At 32.7% G+C, this 20,936-nt stretch overlaps 1 protein-coding gene across 2 annotated transcripts in view; it reads left to right on the forward strand.

Moving 5' to 3' along the window:
* Nucleotides 1-20,936, forward strand: part of Dsc1 (desmocollin 1) — a 29,710-nt gene that overhangs the window by 3,564 nt on the left and 5,210 nt on the right. For both annotated transcript variants that reach the window (XM_015482460.2, XM_048806393.1), the window contains exons 2-12: nt 1,605-1,689; nt 2,994-3,196; nt 4,764-4,883; nt 5,719-5,874; nt 8,369-8,513; nt 10,549-10,715; nt 11,677-11,811; nt 12,490-12,675; nt 13,681-13,943; nt 14,292-14,434; nt 20,446-20,658. In XM_015482460.2, coding sequence (XP_015337946.1) covers nt 1,605-1,689; nt 2,994-3,196; nt 4,764-4,883; nt 5,719-5,874; nt 8,369-8,513; nt 10,549-10,715; nt 11,677-11,811; nt 12,490-12,675; nt 13,681-13,943; nt 14,292-14,434; nt 20,446-20,658 — 1,816 coding nt within the window. The remainder of the gene's footprint in view (nt 1-1,604; nt 1,690-2,993; nt 3,197-4,763; nt 4,884-5,718; nt 5,875-8,368; nt 8,514-10,548; nt 10,716-11,676; nt 11,812-12,489; nt 12,676-13,680; nt 13,944-14,291; nt 14,435-20,445; nt 20,659-20,936) is intronic.

The following is a 20,936-nucleotide window of genomic DNA, read 5'->3' on the forward strand; positions in this document are numbered from 1 at the left end:
AAGCCAACTTTTTCTTCTATCAGGTGCAGAGTCTCTGATTTGATATCTAGGTCCTTGATCCATTTTGAATTTACTTTTGTGCATGGCGAGAGAAAGGGGTTCAGCTTCATTTTGTTGCATATGGATTTCCAGTTTTCCCAGCACCATTTGTTGAAGATGCTGTCCTTTCTCCATTGCATGCTTTTAGCGCCTTTATCAAATATAAGAAAGTTGTAATTTTGTGGATTGGTCTCTGTGTCCTCTATTCTGTACCATTGATCCACCTGCCTGTTTTGGTACCAGTACCATGCTGTTTTTGTTACTATTGCTCTGTAGTACAGTTTGAAATCTGGTATCGCTATACCTCCCGATTCACACTTCCTGCTTAGAATTGCTTACAGCAGATGGGGTTGAGAGGGAAGGGGAGGGGGGATAGTAGGGGATAGGAAAGGTAGCAGAATACAACAGTCACTAATATGGTATTATGTAAAAATGTGGATGTGTAACCGATGTGATTCTGCAACTTGTATTTGGGGTAAAAAATGGGAGTTCATAACCCACTTGAATCAAATGTATGGAAGATGATATGTCATGAGCTGTGTAATGTTTTGAACAACCAATAAAAAAAAATAAATAAAAAAATAAAAAAAAAATTCCAGCTTTTCATATTGTCTGGCTAAAAAAGCTTTTTAAAATTACAGTCTATTTGAACAAGCTGCTGCAATATATTCCATAGACTTGAGTTGAGTTGGAAAGGAAATGCATATCTTTTAATATTAATATCTATCTATTCTTTCATCTACACAAATAATGTGTCCATTAACTCTGGAAATATGTCTTTGGAGAAAATCTGATCATATAAATGACCTATATGGTTCTGGGAAATCTAACTGATCTACTGTCTATTTAAATAATCAAAATGCAATCATTTTGATAGAAGAAAAATTAAATAAAGTGCCAAGAAAAGAAGAAAAATATATTTTGGACTTATTGAAACCTTCAAAGGGATAACTTTTATTTTTCAGATAATATGTCTTCTTTGAAATACCTAGATTTTTAAAACAATAACTATGTCTTGAATTTAATTTGAAATCTTTACTCAAAGGGAAGTCTTTATATTTTGAAATATAGTCCTTTTTAGACTAGTTGTATGACTTGAGATCATTTAGTCTTTGAAGTTTTTGCCACGATAGTCTGAAAAAGTAATTTGAAAACAGAGAATATACCCTCAAATAATGGAAATGATGATTTGAGAACCAGTACAGATAATGTAATTACTGAATTCTAGAGTTAAATAAGTTCTTCAGGCTAGATAATCAGAACATTTACGTATGGTGTTAGTGGCAACAAACTCTGTATAAGGTCAATGGATTATAACACATTTTCTTGCATTTATACAATATGAATAAGATGAACTGTTCACTTAATTTTCCATTGATATTCAATGACTATGGTGACTCTAAAGTCATTCTTTGTTGGTTATTTTTTAAATGATTATGAATAAAGAAGGCATTAGAAGGTTAATTTGCTTTCAAAATTGAAAATATTTTTATAAGACAAAACTGCAATGTAAAAATGTATTTCAAAATGCAATTCTTAGGTTTTCTTTCTTTCTTTCTTTTGAGGTTCTGATATTATTTTGTGATGCTTGTCAGAAAATTTCTCTTCAAGTTCCTTCTCATCTTCAGGCCGAAACACTTGTAGGCAAAGGTAAGAAAACCATACTGAGAATTTAACAGTTGTAACTTGCTACATTTTGCTTCAGGCTGTTTTTATGAAGTTTGGGATAAAAGCCACATAGTAGCTACTTGGCATTAAAATTGGCCATACAATAAAAGATAGTCTTCTTGTTTTTTGTAGTGGTTAAAAATAATTAAAATAACAGTTACTGGTATGCTTTTCTTGCCAAAAAAAAATTAGCAAACATCAGAGAGTTTATTAGTCCAAACAAATCAAGACACCAAAACCAGAAGCACATTTCAATTCATATCAGCTAATCTGCTGTCAATGCCAAGTGATTAGAGATGAAATTAATAATTCCTAATTTAAATGTTCCAAATAAAATTTGGACTTGAGGTTGATAACAATGAACAAGTATCCACCAAGAATGTATATGACCTACTTCACAAACTAGCTTGTGAAAGTCAAACAAAATTTCAGGGTATCTTACCACTGTAGTCATCAATACATATTAAGTGCTGAGTTTCTTTAATCTCAAAAAGGTATTATAAAAATATTATTGGCAATATTAGTGAGAAATATTGCTTAACAATAGATTTGTTGCAAGATAGTTTTAACTGTCAAAGATTTATTGCAAAATCTACTGACATCATATAGTTATAATATCTGTGATATAAGATAACAAATTTGTGAATGTGTATGCTCTAGATCTATCTATATCTATTGTCTATCATCCACAGCTGCTTGACTTAAAATGGGATCATAGCCCTATTGTAAATGGAAAATCTCAGAACTGGAAAATGCATTTAATACACTTAAACTACCAAACATCATATCTTAGCAATATCTGCTGTAGATCAGCTATTGATTTTCCTGCTCACATGGATCACTAAGAGCTATTGCTCAGAGCACCTGCCCAGCATCACGAGAGAGAGTGCTACCCCATATGGCTAGCTGAGAAAACAATAGAAATTAAAATTCACAATTCAAGTAAAGTTTCCATGGAAGATGTATTGCTATTGCACCCTTATAAAGTCAAGGGCCATCTCCACATGTATGTACAAACCTGTCAGTAGGAGGTAAAGCGGAAGAAATAGACCAGATTCAATGTCACCAGGAAAATTGTTCCCTTTTTAATTCATGAGGATAATGGGAAATCTGTCTCCACTAGTTTAATTATTTAATTCTTTTGGCTCCTCCATTTTAGAATAGCAGGTGCTTGCCTGTCACCACCCTTTCTGATTCTCATGCATTAACTCTCAGTTGTCATTCCTGTAAAACTTGTTCTATTCCTGTTTCACCTGACAAATTGCTGTGAAATTTCTTCTCTGCAGTGAATCTGGAGGAGTGTCTCAAGTCGTCTAGCCAAATGCTGTCCAGCGACCCTGCCTTTAGAATTCTGGAAGATGGCTCCATCTACACAACACATGACCTCCTTTTGTCTTCTGAAGGGAAGACGTTTTCCATTTTACTCTCCGACAGTCAGAGGCAGGAACAAAAGGAGATAGAAATCGTACTGTTGGCAAGAGAAGAAAAGGTATACTAGATAAGGATTTAAATAGCTTCATATACTAAGGTCCTTATGAGAATCCTTCGTTTCCTACACTTCCTTTCAGATTAAAACTACTTTCCTTGAGTAATTATTTTTTTTTGTCTTTTCCATTTATAATTAATATCTACAAATACTAGACTGTTAAGGAGTTCTACAGCTGTTTACACAGGTGTGTAACAATGAATGAATCTGTAGCAAAGTCAGGGGATCAAAGGTTTTCGTGAGTGCTTTGAGGTGTGGCTCTAAGAGATATCCACCTGAAGAACAAGGACAAGGGAGGGGCCCATCTCAAGCTGGAGGAGGAGGGGTGAAGCAGCCTGGAGATGAGGCACTCACTCTGTGTGGCTCCTTCCCAACCAACTGTGGATTGAATATTTGTCTCTTGAAAGAGGAAAAGAGATGGTCTAAAACTTACTCCCATATTAGTAGACAATCCCACAGGGTTCCTTTCTTCAGAGAGTGGAGGTGTGATCAGGCCAGAAGATTGGTATGAGTGTCTTGGATGGAACCTCATTTTTTTGCAGTGAAGGAAGAGCAGTGATTAGTCTGGGAGTGAGGAGGGAGAAAGCTGTGGAAATTCACATCTCATTTAAGCCAACTCAACACAACGATTTTGGTCTTATAAAATCATTCATTAATAAGTGATCTAAAAAAAAAGAAAAAGAAAAAGAAGTAACTCAATCTAAAAGAGTATTTCCCAGCAAAATTCATTTTAATTATAAGAACTTCTTTTCACTGAGTTTAAAATATGATCAAGCCTTACGAATATTTTTTAATCGAAATTGCAAAGAATCACCACATTACATAAAATAAAATGTACTTTGAGCAAACACTGTTGTATATCTCTATGTAGGTATAAAAATGCTCACATTGTAAGATTGGTAAAATTTGGAGCCCGGTGTGGTGGTGCATGCCTGTAATTCTAGCAGCTCAGGAGGCTGAGGCAGGAGGGTCACAAATTCAAAGCCAGCCTCAGCAAAAGCGAGATGCTAAGCAACTCAGTGAGACCCTGTCTCTAAATAAAATACAAAATAGGGCTGGGGATGTGGCTCAGTGGTGGAGTGCCCCTGAATTCAATCCCTGGTACAAAAAAAAAAGATCAAATTTGGGTTTTACCATTCTTCATGAACTAAAATCAATTCTTTTTATTTGTTAACGGATCATCTATTTTTAGGGATGTCTACAGTATCTCAAGGTGATATTTTCCCAATGCCCTATAAATTTCTTATTCACCCAAAATACTGTGCTAGATTTTAGCATTTATGTATAAAGGGTATGCCTATAAATTTCTGCTTGTTGACTGGTTAAATCAGGAAACAGGTGGAACGAGAGACTATACTGAGTCTAAGGTTTTAGTGTGTGTGTGTGTGTGTGTGTGTGTTATTATTGAAAAACAAAAATTCTTTGGAGATTATGCATCATATTGTTAATTGTTATTATCCATCATAAGGTATGGACCTTACTTATTTTCTCCATGCTAATGTATATGTGAAAATTGTATTCCTAAGAATGAAAAACAATGCTGTACTTCTTTGTTTCTCATTAAACATAGGCATCTAAGAAAAGACATACCAAAGACAGAGTTCTCAAGCGCAGTAAGAGAAGATGGGCTCCTATTCCTTGTTCGCTGATGGAGAACTCATTAGGTCCATTTCCCCAACATGTTCAGCAGGTATGTTTCATCTTATTTGGTTTCATATGTATAAAAGATTTTTTTGTGGTTAAAACTTTCCATTTGAATGTTGCACAATATATTGAGTCAGAACTTTTAAACTATTGATAGCAATAGAATCATCTATTCATCAGAGCTACGATCACATAGAAGTGACCCAATATATTTTATTACTTTCTTCCAGAAATTGTATTTAAATAGTGAGAATCAGGCTTTACATTTTGAATTTCTTATGTCCATATTTTGCATCTAGGTTCACCTAATACTATGATAGACTTTTTAAGTGCTTATGTACAGAGGATTGCCTAGAGAGTTTGCGTAATTCAACTTTTGCTTGAACACTTATCCTCCAAAACATCATCACTTTCTGTTTACTAAGTAAAGTTGTCTCACTTCCACATAGCTGAGATGCAAGGATGGACAGTTTTGGAATTTTGAGGTTTTTAAATAATTAATTGTGCAAAGTTGAATTACTTTCACAATATTTTTAATCATGTAATTTTCAATTCCAAATAATTCAAAATCTCTGTACTATATTTTATAAAGAAATAAGAATAAGTGCATAGGAATTATAAAGGCATATTACTCCATAAATTTTGTTGCTCTGCAGATATTAAAATAATGTAGTGTGAAATAAGTGACAGAATCTGTGGCTTTGCGCATTCCAGAATGCAAATGAGAAGTTGAAAAACATGGGAAATGCTTAGTAGATAATAAAAGTAATAATAATAGGTGAGTAAGCAAGAGAGTGATACAAAATAAACTCATAAGTTAGGTTGAAGGTATTGATCACAATATATTTGATCTGTTCCTAAATTGTCACTTGTTGTTATAGATCCAATCTGATGCTGCCCAGAATTACACCATCTTTTACTCCATAAGTGGACCAGGAGTGGACAAAGAGCCCTTCAATTTATTCTACATAGAGAAAGACACTGGGGATATCTATTGTACTCGGAGCATTGACCGTGAGCAGTATGATCAGTTTTTGGTAGGATTACTGAAATATTTATTCAGAACTATATCTTTAGTTTTGCTTGAGTTATATTCTTGGTGTTGCATTTTTACAAATTAAAAAAATCAAATACTTAATTTAATATTTACAATGTTACTAATGTTCAACATAAACTTCAAATAAAAATTAGTGCCATTGCTAAAGTGAGACAGTAGATAAGAGACATAAAGGCGAGGGAAGGTATAGAATATATAATGATAGCATTTTAAAGGACAGACTTGGTTCTGTACAATTCTAGAGAAGTGACAACAAATTGTATTGAGTTCAAATTTCTTTATAACAAAATACCTTAATTATTCTCAATTATTGTTGTAAGCAGTAAATCACATAAGAATTTTTTTAAAAAGTAAAAAAAAAAAAAAATGATGCTTGGGTCCATGCCCAGAAATTCTAACTTAATTGTCCTGGGCTGGAGTCAAGGTTATCTTAAATACATTTTAACTGCATTTGCTGCCTCAAACCATGGCATAGCATGGTGCATCTTTTCTTTTCTCTCTCTCACTGTTTTTGAGTAATGAAATCCTTGGGTACCATGTTATTTCCTTAGTAAGCCAGAAAAACTTTACAGTCTTCTATCTTATCCTATCCAAAGAATTCTATCTCTTCTGAAAATTTAATCTTTTTTTTTTTAACTTCAAATTTACATGTCTCTTCAGCATTCTGATGCCTAATCTGATATATAGCAAACATTCCCAGTGGTATTTTGGGAGGATGATGAATGATTTTGATTTACCTCTTATTATCTTGAATTGTAGGAGAGTATAAAGAAGTTTTTTGCTAAATGACATTATGTAAAAGAAACTTACCTCATACGTGGGTAGTCCAGAGAGTGATATCTTGCAGACTACTGAGAGTTGGTGGTCACATATAGGCAACTCTGAAAGAAGGTAACAATATAGGGAGAGGGAGTGGAGAACTAAATGTTCCAGGAAGCTACAACCCCATAGAAAGATCTAGTGGTTAGGAAGAAATCAACAAAAATACAACAAACCCTGGTTGGAGTTTGTCACTAGGGAAGAATGTGAAATACAAAGTTGGAGAGCTCAGACCATAGGAGAGTTAAAGACCTTGTAATTCATACTAAGGAGACTGGGCTCTATCCTAGAATGTCCTCTAAAGCAATCTATAAGGCATTGCACATTTTAAAGCAATATAAATTTCATTTAATGTATTTCATAATTAAGTACAGTGATATAATTTCTTTATAATTTTATGTTCCCTCCCAAATTTCCTAGATTAAACACATTTTACTCCTAATAATATAAAACAATTGCTTAAAAAGTATTTATCCAAGCTCTTTTCTAACCCCTTTTTTTATTTTTATTTTTTGGTACAGAAGATTGAACCCAGGGCTTTAGGCTCTACCATTAAGCTATATCCCCAACTCCATTAACAACCATTTTGATTTTTATTTCCATAAGCAAAATAAATAATTGTTAAAGAACATATTAATTCCATGCTAACTTTACAGCATATTCATAAGAAGTGAAGATATGGCATTAGAAGCCAGTCTTGTGAAGAAATAAAGAGCAATCTATTCTGTATGTTGCAATGTACATTTAATTATCTATTCTGCTATGGAATCATTTTAAAAGAAAAGAGAAGATGCATGATAGAGGCACAAAATGCAATACTCTCGAGAACTTGATGACTGATTAATAAAACTAATTTGAGAAAAAGAAGAGTTTGATATCTTGGATTTGAATCCTAGTTCATTTTAGAAATGTTTACAGTAACAAAATCAGGAAACACTGTAGTAAAGAATTGAGTTAATATGGTTGATTTGGGGGCAGCTTTAGCTGGTCCTGTCAGTGAAGGAAATCTATTTAATACAACTATGATTTATTGAATGCTTACTTCACACAAATCACATAGGAAAAGTGCAAAAAATAATTTAAATGTGAAAAAAACATTAAGTCCTCACAGTTGAGGTCAAGATATATCACTCTGAGATGGAGTTTGTGATACATGCATGCATTTATTAGCATTTTTATTAGGAAAAAATGCACGTTTATGATAGAAAAATGACAACCGGTAGAGATATCACCCAGAGATAGTTGTGATTTTTTTCTCTCTATCTATCTAACTTTTATTACTTTGAAAGTTTATAAACTTAAAAAAAACCTTGTTATTAGAATATCTGGATAAGAAATCTACATACATTCTAACAAATAGAACAGCATGCCTTTATTTCAGAGAACACCTGTAGAACCCATGGTGCTTGGCACACACAATACTTGGTGGGAGACTAATGAGAAAAGGAGAAAAAAAAAACCCACACTCACCTAAAGGGAATTGAAGCCATATGGCAGGCATGCACCGTGCCTGGGTGTTATCTTTCCATTGAATCATTTATTAGTTAGAGAAACCCTTGTGGATTATTTTTTGAATGACATATTTTGCCCTACTGGTAGGCTTACTTTCATGTTGTCATTTGAGAACAAGCCAGAGGCGTTCTTCTTCCTTTTAGGTATATGGCTATGCAACAACTGCAGATGGCTATGCACCAGATTATCCGCTCCCCTTGTTATTCAAAGTTGAAGATGATAATGATAATGCCCCATATTTTGAAACCAAAATGACAGTTTTTAGCGTGCCTGAAAATTGCCGATCTGGTAAGTTCATATTTTATAAGGGTATAAGGAGATTAATTGACATTTGGTATTATAAGATAAAATGTTTGATTTTATCATTACATTTAGAGGTTATTTTGTGTTTTTGACTATACATATTCTTCCTTGGATATTGATGTTAAATGACATCCCTATTAAGGCTCAAACTGTTCTGAGCAAGTTTGTAAATTTAAGCACTTCCATAAGATAGAATTCCATATGCATTCCCTTTTATATCATGACTTTATAATTCTTTTCTTGACTCAGTTCTCTGTAGGGTTGGCTGTGGTTGAAATGGAGTTTGGTCTAGATATGTATGCTTAGAAATTCTATTGTGGAGAGAGGTGGCTTAGTTTCCTAAGGGACTAGCTAGGAATCCTTCATGACTATGAAACAGAAGTTAAGAATGGGCCCCAAACCACTTGTCTTCCAGCAAAATGAGAAGTTATTATTTTATAGATTCATTGTTTGTTTTTTAAATTATGATTCACCTGAGGATATTTGAAAGGCTGGATGTAGGAAAAATTCAACTTTCCTTTCCAATTCAGGAAGAGTAACAAAGTAAAGTGACATAATAAAACATATAGAAAACCCCATTTTATGGTGCCAGGGAATATTTTTTAACTGATATTTGAAATACAAAGAGGTTGACTTTTACACATTATATATACCACATTTTATTGAAACTTTGCAGTTCAGTGTTGATTTCTTTATTAATTAACTGTTGGATATTAACCTTTATTTCATCCTAAACTTGTAACCTGTGCCTAATGGGATGGAAATTCTAGGAAAACACTAGACTTCAACTTCAATTGAATTCCTTACTAATGTTTTAAAAATTATAGAATACTAAAAACACTTGACTTTCAAGAATAAATGATGTACAACTTTCTAGTTTTATAAGATCACACAGTTTTCAAAGGCAAACCTTGTGAGGTTCACTTTGCTATGCACATTTAGAAGACTGCTAAATAATATGTAAAGTTTCTATCTAGTTAATCTACTTTGGATCTGAATGTGCAACAGACAAATATTTATATTCTCAGTTTTTGCCATGTATATGTGATCACAAGTGTTTTATAAAACAATATATAATTGGAAGCTCTATAAAGTTTCAACATATTTTCAAGGACCCAAAAATATATCATAGCATAAAAATCCTACGATTTTCAAATCCCAGATTTGTAACAACATATGTATTGCTTTTCTTGGCATATTTTCCAAATTGAAAAAAAATAATTTGTTTCATGTTATATGAAGCCAAGATTATAACCTAGGCCTTCCAAAGAACATAATAATATAGTCTAGTTTATTTTAAGAATCAGCAAGAAATGCTGTTATTTCTTATGGCCTCCTCCATTCTGTGACCAGGCACATATGTATGTATATTAGTCTTTCACAATCAGTGGCTTGTTGAAACAGCATTTCATAGCCATGTCTGGGCTGTGAAGTTTGTCTAAAAGTTACTCAGACTAATGCATAATGTTTATTTCTTTCTTATATTAATAATCACTTGCATATACTAATAACTCAGAAACTCTGTTTATTAAAATATAAAAACATTTGTTACATGCAAAGTTGTGCCTTTTCTTTCATTAGCATTATTAAATAGAGATATAAAACAGAATATTCAAAGAAGGTCTTGTTCAAAAATAGTCCATGAACTGGGATAGTATTTTAGAAAGAATTTTAAAACTATGGTTACCAAGTGTAGGCTCTGTGACCAAGGGTAGGGTGGGACCTGTTCTGGTTTTTGTAGAATACAAATCCTGTTAATTACAGTAGCCACTTAATTGGAGTTCAAGACATGGGGCTTGGAGAAGTCTTGTAGAACATGTATACACTCCTCACATTATCTGTAAAACTCATCATTTTGTGCTTTTCTTTCTTTCCTAGACAGTTTAATATAGCAATGCCTTGATTTTTATTTTTGTTTATAATTTTATTTTTGTTTAAAAAAATCCTTTTGTTTATAATTTGATTATATTATAAACAAAAGGGTTTTTAACTTTCTGACAATATTGGATTTATCGAACAGGAACTTCAGTGGGACAAGTGACTGCCATAGACAATGATGAACCTGGAACCCTTCATACTCGTCTGAAATTCAAAATTCTACAACAAATCCCTGATCATCCAAAGCATTTCTCCATACATCCAGATACAGGTGTCATCACTACAACTACACCTCTGCTGGATAGAGAGGTAAGAAATTAATCAACTTCCCAATCACTAAACTACATGTAAACTGACAATTAACTCTCAAGACAATTTGCAATATGGCCCTTGTGGCCCCTTCCTAAGTTTTCTTCCGTGGATTAGGGTTAGGGCTTCTCTGGAGACTTCCCTTTGCTCTACAGAGATAATGGGAAAGCACAAGGTGTTAGACAAGGTCTAACAAATTTACCTAATGTGATGTGGTGGTGCTAAAATTGTTTTGTTTATTCTATTTTTGTTTTACGAAAAGTAATTTCATTTGACTTCCAATAGATGTAATTTTTAAAAGTTAAAAAAACTTGATTTGTTAAAGCAGCTTTAGATTCACAGGCAAATTAAATAGAAATACAAATGGTTCCCAGGTATCCCCCGCCCTGACACATAGCCTTATGCGCTATTAACATCTTGCACCACAGAGATACATTGATATCATCAATGAACCTAGATCAGCGCATCATTATCACCCAAAGTACATCATTTCCATTGGATTCACTCTTGGTGCTGTACATTCTATGGGTTGGGACAAATCTGTAGGGACAGGCATTCATCATATAGCGTGATCTCACTGCCCTTTTGTGCTCCTCCTGTTCCTCTTTTCCTTTTCCTCTCTCTTGAAATCTACATTTGCAATGTTATATTAGAAACATCAGCTTCCCATTGTATGGATTGGCCAGTCTCTTGTTCTGTATTTATATTATGGTGTCCTTTTAAAAACTGTATTAAAGGTTAAGATAATACCTCAGTGGTAAAACACCTGCTTAGCATGTGCAAGGCCCTGGGTTCAATTATTAGCATCAAAATAAATAAATAAGTGTGTGAGAGTATATAATTTGAACATGAATATTTGCAAAGTATTTTTAAGATAATCACAGCAGAAAGAGTAGTTCTCATAATTATAAGTTAGAGGAAACAGAAGTGTTCATCAATGTACCCTTTTCCTTTTTTTCAGAAATGTGATACTTACAAGTTAGTAATGGAAGTGCGAGACATGGGAGGTCAACCTTTTGGCTTATTTAATACAGGAACAATTACTATTTCCCTGGAGGATGAAAATGACAATCCACCATATTTCACGGAAACTTCTGTGAGTGTATCTCTGTATTCATTTATCTGGATGCATTTACGTTTTCAAAAAAAAAAAGACAAATATGGAACTTGGTAGCTCTGGGAGATCATGCATTTTGACTTAAATAGTTGCCACTTACAAATAATAGAGAGAAAAATATGATTTTTGTAAAAACAATTGAAGTACCAGTCATTTCTGGAGGCTGTGGAAATAACCATGCTTGTGGCTACCCAAGAGCTTTTCCACCCTTGAGGTGGCTCATGTGTTCAACATTTTCTTGGTTGCTAAGCTCCAGGATCAGATTGCTTGGATTTAATTTTTTTTTATAAGGTGAAGAAATAGAAGAGTCTTTACATTTCAAGTTCTAAGATGAAAAATGGTTTAGCTTTATCTCTTCTGCTGGACTCACTACTTAACACAGACTGTCACTTTGAGCAAACTTTCCCAGTAAACAATGTAAGATATATAGACATAAATATAAAAACAGATATAGATGATATTTATGCATATATATGATAGATATATGCATATCTTATATTTAGGAGAAAATAAGTAAGCTATGAATTAAACTTGTAAGTTATTTCCCAACATATGGGTATACATTCCATATCTCTTTTTCTTTAAATATGAATTTTAGAGTATAAGACCATATTGTAAAAGCTATAGATTTCTAATTTTAAAAGGCTTGCTTTTCAGTATTTTACAGAAGTAGAAGAAAATAGAATCGACGTGGTGATTTTACGGATGAAAGTACATGACCTAGATTTGGCCAATACGCCTCACTCAAAGGCTGTGTACACAATCCTACAGGGAAACGAGAATGGAAACTTCAAAATTAGCACAGATCCAAATACAAATGAAGGAATCTTGTGTGTGGTCAAGGTAAATTAATAAAATAACCATGTTTTAAGGCATTCAAACTTAAGCTTTTGTGCTGATAAAAATAATTAATATTTCCTTATGTATATGACTAGAATATTGCAGTGTGGTACTGAAATCTTTCCTATTATTATTTTACCCTCATTTATTTTCTTAGAGGAAAGTCATGTCAGGCATAAAACTCATTGCTCTACATATGAGGAAAATCAAGGCAGAGAAATATTGAATATTTTATCAGATATTTGCCTTAGAATTAATCTTAGTTACTCACCTGGTTCCTTTCTGAGCCCTTCTATCCATAACCTCACCAACCTCTTGCATAGTTATTTTCCATCATAAATTTCTAAAAGACAACAGATATTCCCAGAATCTTTATGTAGAAATTGTTTTCCTGATAAGATTCCCATAAAATGACCTTTAATTATTATATTGCATTTTCTTTCTCTTTTTGTTCTTCTAGATTTCTCTTTTTCTTTTTTTATCACTTAACTTTTATTTCAAGAGTGTTTCTGATTCTTCAGTTTAGAATTGAGCACTTTGATTATAAACTAAACAGACCTAAATTTCATATTCTTTAAAAAGATGCTGCTGAGTAATACAATGACATCTTTTACATGGTAGCCAAATCTCATCAAATTATTTTATACATTAGCCTGGAAGAATTTCATGTATCATTATTATTTCATATGATAGGTAATGACATAATCTGAATTTTTTCAAACATTTCTTCTGCATTTCTATTCATATTTCAATATTTAATATAAAATGAAGGTAGGGTCTTCTAAAAGAAAAGTAAGAAGAAACATTGGTTGAGTCAAAAACAACAATTTTGTGTTGGACAGCATTTATTATTTTGGAAAGCTAATTATTAGTTTTTGTATTAGCAACAACTTTTGGTAACATTTTAAATGTGAAAATGTTATTCTCTTTATGTTAAAACTTGGGAATCAAAATCATAAGTCCACGTTGTGTATATACTGACTGATTAAAGTTATGTTTACTGAATAGCCATTGAACTATGAACTCAATCGCCAAGTTGTTTTGCAAATCGGTGTACTTAATGAAGCAGAATTCACTAAAGCGGCAAACTCGCAAACTCCTCCCTCAATGTGTACTACAACTGTGACTGTTAAAATCAAAGACAGTGATGAGGGCCCTGAATGCGAGCCACCAGTGAAAATTATTCAGAGTAAAGATGGCCTTCCAGCTGGTAAGGAACTCCTTGGATACAAAGCACTGGACCCAGAAACACGCAGTGGTGAAGGCTTAAGGTAAGGTACCTTTCAAAAAGTTCCTTCATTTTTATTGAAATCTAAAATTCTTTTCTGGTACTGGGGGATGGAACCCAGGGACACTGTGCTGCTGAGCTGCATCCCCAGCCCTTTTTATTTTATTTTGAGACACCATCTAATTTGCCTTGGCTGGCCTGGAACATGTGATCTTCTTTGTGTCAGTCTCCTGAGTTGTAGGGATCACAGGAATGCACCATGGTGCTAGTCTGGTGGGATGTAAATGGATTGCAAATTTAGGAAAGTTCTATGTATTTTTCAAAATGACAAATTTTAAGATTATGTCTGCTATTGGGTGTCATCCTTTATATATTGATTTCTGAAAATCAGGTATCAGAAGTTGGGAGATGAAGATAACTGGTTTGAAATCAATGAACACACTGGAGATTTGAGGACTGTAAAAGTACTAGATAGAGAATCGAAATTTGTAAAAAACAACCAGTACAATGTTTCAGTGGTGGCAAGAGATGCAGGTAAGTGCCATTTTCTAGAAATAAATATAAAAGTAGGGTATGTTTGTAAGAAAACTTTGGGTGGAATCTGTTCATTTCTGGATCAAAAGTTAATGCAAGCCGTGTTTGCATTAATGTAATCATAGGCATACTGCAAAAAAAAAAAAAAGCAATGTTTGTGTTATGATTGGAGTCTACCCAGTTCTGGCTCCCAAGCATCAGTTATGCAGAGCTACAAGGGAATAAATGATCAGTCTAAGTTCTGAGGAAACAGTCGCCTATTCAAGGAACTCTATTTTTTTTTTTCAGAAATGCAGGTTTAGATTATTATGATTTGAACATGCTAAATAGTTTCAACCTTCCTAAAACAGTTAAGTTCCAGATAGGTTTGTTCTGAGCTTTTCTTAATGTAGAACAAATCATTTATCCTCTTTCCTAAAGAAGGGACAAAAAGCTCTGGTTTGTAATCTCTAAGGTTAATTCTAAGAACTAGACTGTAAAGAGCATCCTTCAAATACTGTAATGATCTTTAACCCTTTTTGAACTTATATCAATAAATCAATTTCATTATGTTTGTAAATATGTTGCAAAGTGTTTGCTAATGTTTTATTTGTATACATATACTACTATGCTAATGTATTGTATATATCATAGAAATACACAAAATAAATATTAAAAGTGCCAAAAATATAAATAGAAGTTATGCTAATTTACTTCATCATGGCAATTGTATATTTACTCATTAGAGGAAAAAATTTCACAAATAATAATGAACTTCAGCTTTTCTAACATAGCCAATTCTTTTGACTATCTTCCTGACCCAAGAAGGTTTCCACTGTTTTCATCTACATAAAATATGCTGTTTCCTCAGCTATTATACCCTACTTATTTTTTTCTTGTTGACATAAAACAAAAGCCGAATCTACTAAGAGAGACATAAAAGATTTAAACTAACGGGGATGCTAGGTGCTTGCGGTTTATATGGAGAAGGGGAGCTGACTCAGACATAAATCTGCCCCATCTAGCCTTGTTTCAGTCTGTGGCCCTTGGTGTACAAATACCATGTTGCACACTCTAATTAGTGCACTGACCAAGCTAAAGAACAATTTTTGTGAGCTAAAACATTTGGGTTTCAAAAATCTGAAATTGCCTTTGAAAGAAACCCTAAATATGAATATGATGAATTAATCACCTACATATGATCTTTATTTCCTCTTGATACTTCTCATTCACATACTTTTTGAATTCTTTTATGTTTTAATTTTTTTCTAATTAGTTATACACCACAGCAGAATGCATTTTGACACATCATACATAAATGGAGTGCAGCTTATTATTCTTCTGGTTATACATGAAGTACAGTTACACTGGTTGTTTAATCATATGTACACATAGAGTAATAATGTCTAATTCATTCTATTATCATTCCTACCCCCATGCCCCCCACACCCTTCACTCCCATCTTTCTAATCCAAAGTACCTCTATTCTTCCCTAGCCCTGCCTGCTCATTGTGAATTAGTATTCGCATATTGAAGAAAACATTCAGACTTTGATTCTTTGGAATTGGCTTATTTTGCTTAGCATGATGTTCTCCAGTTCCATTCATTTACTGGCAAATACCATAACTTCATTCCTTTTTTAAGACTGAGTAATATTCCATAGTGTATATATACCACAATTTCTTTATCCATTCATCTGTTAAAGGGCACCTAGGTTGGTTCTATAGTTTAGCTATTGTGAATTGAGCTGCTATAAAACATTGATGTGACTGCATCACTGTAGTATGCTGATTTTAAGTCCTTTGGGTATAAACCTAGGAATGGGATAACTGGGTCAAATAGTGGTTCCATTCCAAGTTTTCTGAGGAATCTCCATACTGCTTTCTAGAGTAGTTGCACCAATTTGCAGTCCCACCAGCAATGTATGAGTGAACCCCCATATCTTCTCCAACATTTATTGTTGATTATTGATGATTGCCATTCTGACCGGAGTGAGATGGAATAATACACATATTCTTAATATAATTTTTAAATGCAATTTATTTGGGGAAAAGACCTGCTAAAGAATGGGGAAAACCTTCCCTAATAAATGTTGTTAATTTACTATTACTCTATAATTTTGGATGATTTACTCTTCTTTTGTGAGTAAAAATGAAATCTAAGTGGTTTGGGAACACAATAATGACAAGCAAGGAGTCCTATTTACTCATTTATTCTTCTATTAGGTTCTAAGTACCAGGCAAGTTGCCATGGAAAGTAGGAATCATAGGAAAAAATTATGCACAATAAAGTATAAAAAATTAACTTTGCTCTTTAGAGCTAAAAAGCACGGTTTATAACCACACTGAACATTGTACAAGGAAATTAAAAGTTTACATTAATCTACCTCCCAGGGTCATAGTTAACCTCAGTAATAGAAAAATCATGTGGCAATATGAAGGATTTTGCTCCTTTGAACTTTAATCTGTCTATCTATCTATATTTACATATGAACATATATAAACATTATATAAGATATGTATTATATAAATATAATATATAAACATATGCTTATATATATAGCAAGGATTTTGTTTTGAAGCTCACAAATATTTCTGGATGATGACCTAGTTATTCTTATAGTTTTCTTAGAATCAAGTTCATGTTCTTGTATTTCTAGTGTGCGTCCTCTTTGTTAGGCTGATTTCCCTGCTTATCAATCTAGAAAACACTATTTTATATGTTTTCCACCTAGAATACTGTTGCCCCTCCTACTTTAAATTCAGGTCCATTAAAGTCTTAAAGTGAATGGCAATAACAACTTCTATGATCTTGCCCACTAATCTTTGGTCTGTTCTTAATACCTTTTCACATTCCTGCAGTGAGACTAATATGCTAATTATCACATATGATGTGTCTTTACTCTGAACAAGATACTTTCATTGTTTCCATGTATATTCTTTCTCTAAATTATAATAAGGATGAGCTCCATTTTTAGTAAAGACTTCTACACCGCCCTATTTATAAACATTCTTTCATCTAGCATCTAGCATAGAATTTGGAATAGGTTATTCAATGCAGATACCAAAATGTCTCATTCCTCATTGTTTGAGGGCCCTTTGAATCTCTAGGCCTACGTTATGAAGTTCATTACCAAAAGCTACACAATTTCAGGGGCATGTTTTGCATTTGGAACAAAAACTAGTTCCAATGTAGAAAATTGAGTTCAAAAATTTACAATGTATTTTGGGATTCTGTAAAGATAATTTTCCTAAAATAGCAAATGTAGAAGTGTTGTCATGTGGAAATTAATAGGAGGTATTTGTGGCTTCAGTTCTGTAAATATTTCAATGAACTTGACACAATCTATTTAAATAGGTTGGAAATCATCTAGAGCTTATATATATTATATGAATTAACAATATAATTGTATTATAATTGTTACATTACCATTCTATATTATATTATCATTTAATGGCATTATGTATCATTTTTATAGTTGTCCACATCTGGAGTGATAGATTAAGAAGGAAGAATCTGAAATCTTTCCAACAATTAATTAAAACACTCCATATATGCTTCCCAGGCTGGCTCATGATGCAGTGAGCTTCCAGTTACCGAAAACATTTAAGTAGCACTGGAGAACTATGGCTTCCAGAGACCCTCTTATTGAAGCATTATCAGTTTGAATTTTACATAGTCCACATGTACTTAGCAGCTCTGACTCTGTGATGTTCCCGTCTCACTGATACTTGTCATTTAATTCTGTCCTTTCAAGGTAGACAAATGTAGTTATTTACCTTTTCATGATATTTGACGATTGTCAGTTATTTATTTTTGGACTATTTCCTAGGGATAAGGCACTTTGATTGTTTTGGTTTTGACTTTTTGTAGTTCTGTCTTTGACTGACATCCATTTAAACAATTCCAAGCATCTTTTATTCTGTTTTCACCAGCATGTTTAAAACAGACCATACTAGCAAATGATGTCATGTAATAAATGTTACTTGAATATAGTATTAAGTGAATCTTGATTTGTTTTCCTATGGTTGCCGTATTTTTATTAGCTTTTTAAATTGTGCTCTTTATTTCTCCATAAAGAGAAAGGCTGTTTTTTTAAATGTAAAAGGTAAATCAGTACACATCAACTCATGTGTAATGTCTGTTACTACATTTTTTTAACTTTAGAAAAGCTTCTTTTTTACATTACTCTTTTTTTTATTAGTTTGCTGATTTTGAAGTTGTTACTCATATTCAGATTTATTTATAATTTTCTGGTAGCCTTAAAATATTTATATTCCATTGTAGGTATTTTTCCCTAATAGTATCTCTCTCTTTTATTTTTGGATATTTTGAAACTTGTTTCAGCAAGATTACTTTAAATATATATTTATACATATAGCATATATATATATATAGTAGTTATTTTATAGCATTCATAAGTTTAAGGCCATATTGAATAAATAACTTTTGTTGTCATTATTTAACAAAAAATATTTTCTTGAAATATAAAACATGATATTACTTAGATGTTATTTCAAACTAAGAAAAAAAATGAATTATATTTGATATGATTTACGGTAGACTTTATAGCATTCAATGTAAAAAGTATGAGAAATTGGATAATTTTTTTGTTTTAATTCCAAACTCATACCATTTATGGAAGTTTATAATCTTTTCACAAATGATAGAATTTGAACATGTTTTTAAACATGTTCAAACTCAAATTATGGGATATATATATATATATATATATATATATATATATTTGTATATATATGTATCAGTTTATATATTCAGTGACACAAATTATGGGATATATATATATAATTTATATATGCAGTGAGCATCCAATATATACGTGTATGTGTGTGTGTGTGTGTGTGTATTTTTTTTTCTTGTACTAAGAATTGAACCCCTAAACCACAATCCCCAGCCCTTTTTACTTTTTATTTTGAGACACAGTCTTGCTAAATTGCTTAGGGCCTTGCTACGTTGCTGAGGCTGGCTTTAAACTCATGATCCTCCTGCTTTAGCCTCCCAAGCCACTGGGATTACAGGCATGTGCCAAAGCACCCAATATGAAGAATATTTTAATTAGACATATTTCTTAAGATTTATGTGTGAAACATTAGGACAGTAATGGTGGTAATCAGCAGTTGAGTGAGAGTTTCTATTAACAATATTATATTGATTGAATTAGAGTGAAAGTACACACTCATTTTTTGAATTATTCAATTATTTTTTTTCAAAGTATAAAAACTATGTCTGATGTGGTAACATTCAGCTATAGTGAGCCAAGAAATACTGGGCTCTCAAGATGAAGGTGACTCACTGTGTTACATGATCAATATTTAGTGTGTCATCCAAGGTATGAGCAAAGTGTTCTGAGAAAAACAGGGTTGTGACATCGTTGTCTATAGAAGTCACAGGTTTCATGAGGCAGTGACATTTTAGTAGATTCTTAAAGATAACTGGATTGGACAGGAGATATAGCTCAAAGGTAGCACATGCTTTGTGTGCATGAAGCCCTGGATTCAAAGCCCCAGCACAGACAATAATACTAATAACCATAATAGGGTTTACCAGGAAGAGGAGAAAAATATTCCTGGTAGAAGCGACAGAAAGTACCAAAGCAGAGAGGAAATAAAGCACCTAGAGGTTTTAATGTGAAGTTTTACAAGTTTTGAGCAAAGAATAAATGTAGAAAAGGAGAAAATCCTGAGAAGGTAATTTATGACAAAATGTAAAGTTTTTTTATTCTAAGGGTGAATATATTTTTTTATAAAACAAGTGTACGAAATCAATTTTATTTTCAACAGGTGTTTCTGTAATGACATTGGAATCTCACACCTTTTAGTTTTAAAAAAGCACCTGAAAAGATCATCTGATCCAGCCACCAGTCTTCTAAGAAGAGTGTCACTAGTTTGTATTAATAGTGTCTGAGATTTGGGAAGATAAATGAAAGCAGATGTCAACTGTATATTACATAAATTGTTGAAAATAAACATATTTCTTAAGTTTTCATAACTTATTTTTAAAATCTCTCCTAGTTGGCCGATCTTGCACTGGAACACTCGTAGTTCTTTTGGAAGATTTTAATGATCATCCACCAAAAATTGAAAAAGATGTGACAATTTGTAAGCATGATAAAGATTATGCTCTTCTGGAACCTGAAGATGACGATGGGCCTGATAATGGTCCACCTTTTCAATTCTTTCTGGATAATTCTACCAACAAACTTTGGACTATAGAATCAAAGAATGGTAAAGAATTGTGCTAAATTTTGTACCCAGTAGTGGTTTGAGATGGCAGATGGTCTTGATTTTCACCTTAGTTTCTCATAATAAACATGTTAATTTTAGGAGATTATCTTGTAGATCCTAAAAAAGGAGAATACTTTGCTTTAAATATATATATTTATGTTATACTTAGTTTCTTATTGTAAATCTCCTAAGAAAATTTATGAATACATTTTAAATGATCACTTGAATAACATGTTAAGTTTAGGTTAATCTAATGTGAGCACAAAATAAAATTAAAT

This window comes from Marmota marmota, unplaced genomic scaffold (assembly GCF_001458135.2).
Source record: "Marmota marmota marmota unplaced genomic scaffold, marMar, whole genome shotgun sequence".
Lineage (NCBI taxonomy): Eukaryota > Metazoa > Chordata > Mammalia > Rodentia > Sciuridae > Marmota > Marmota marmota.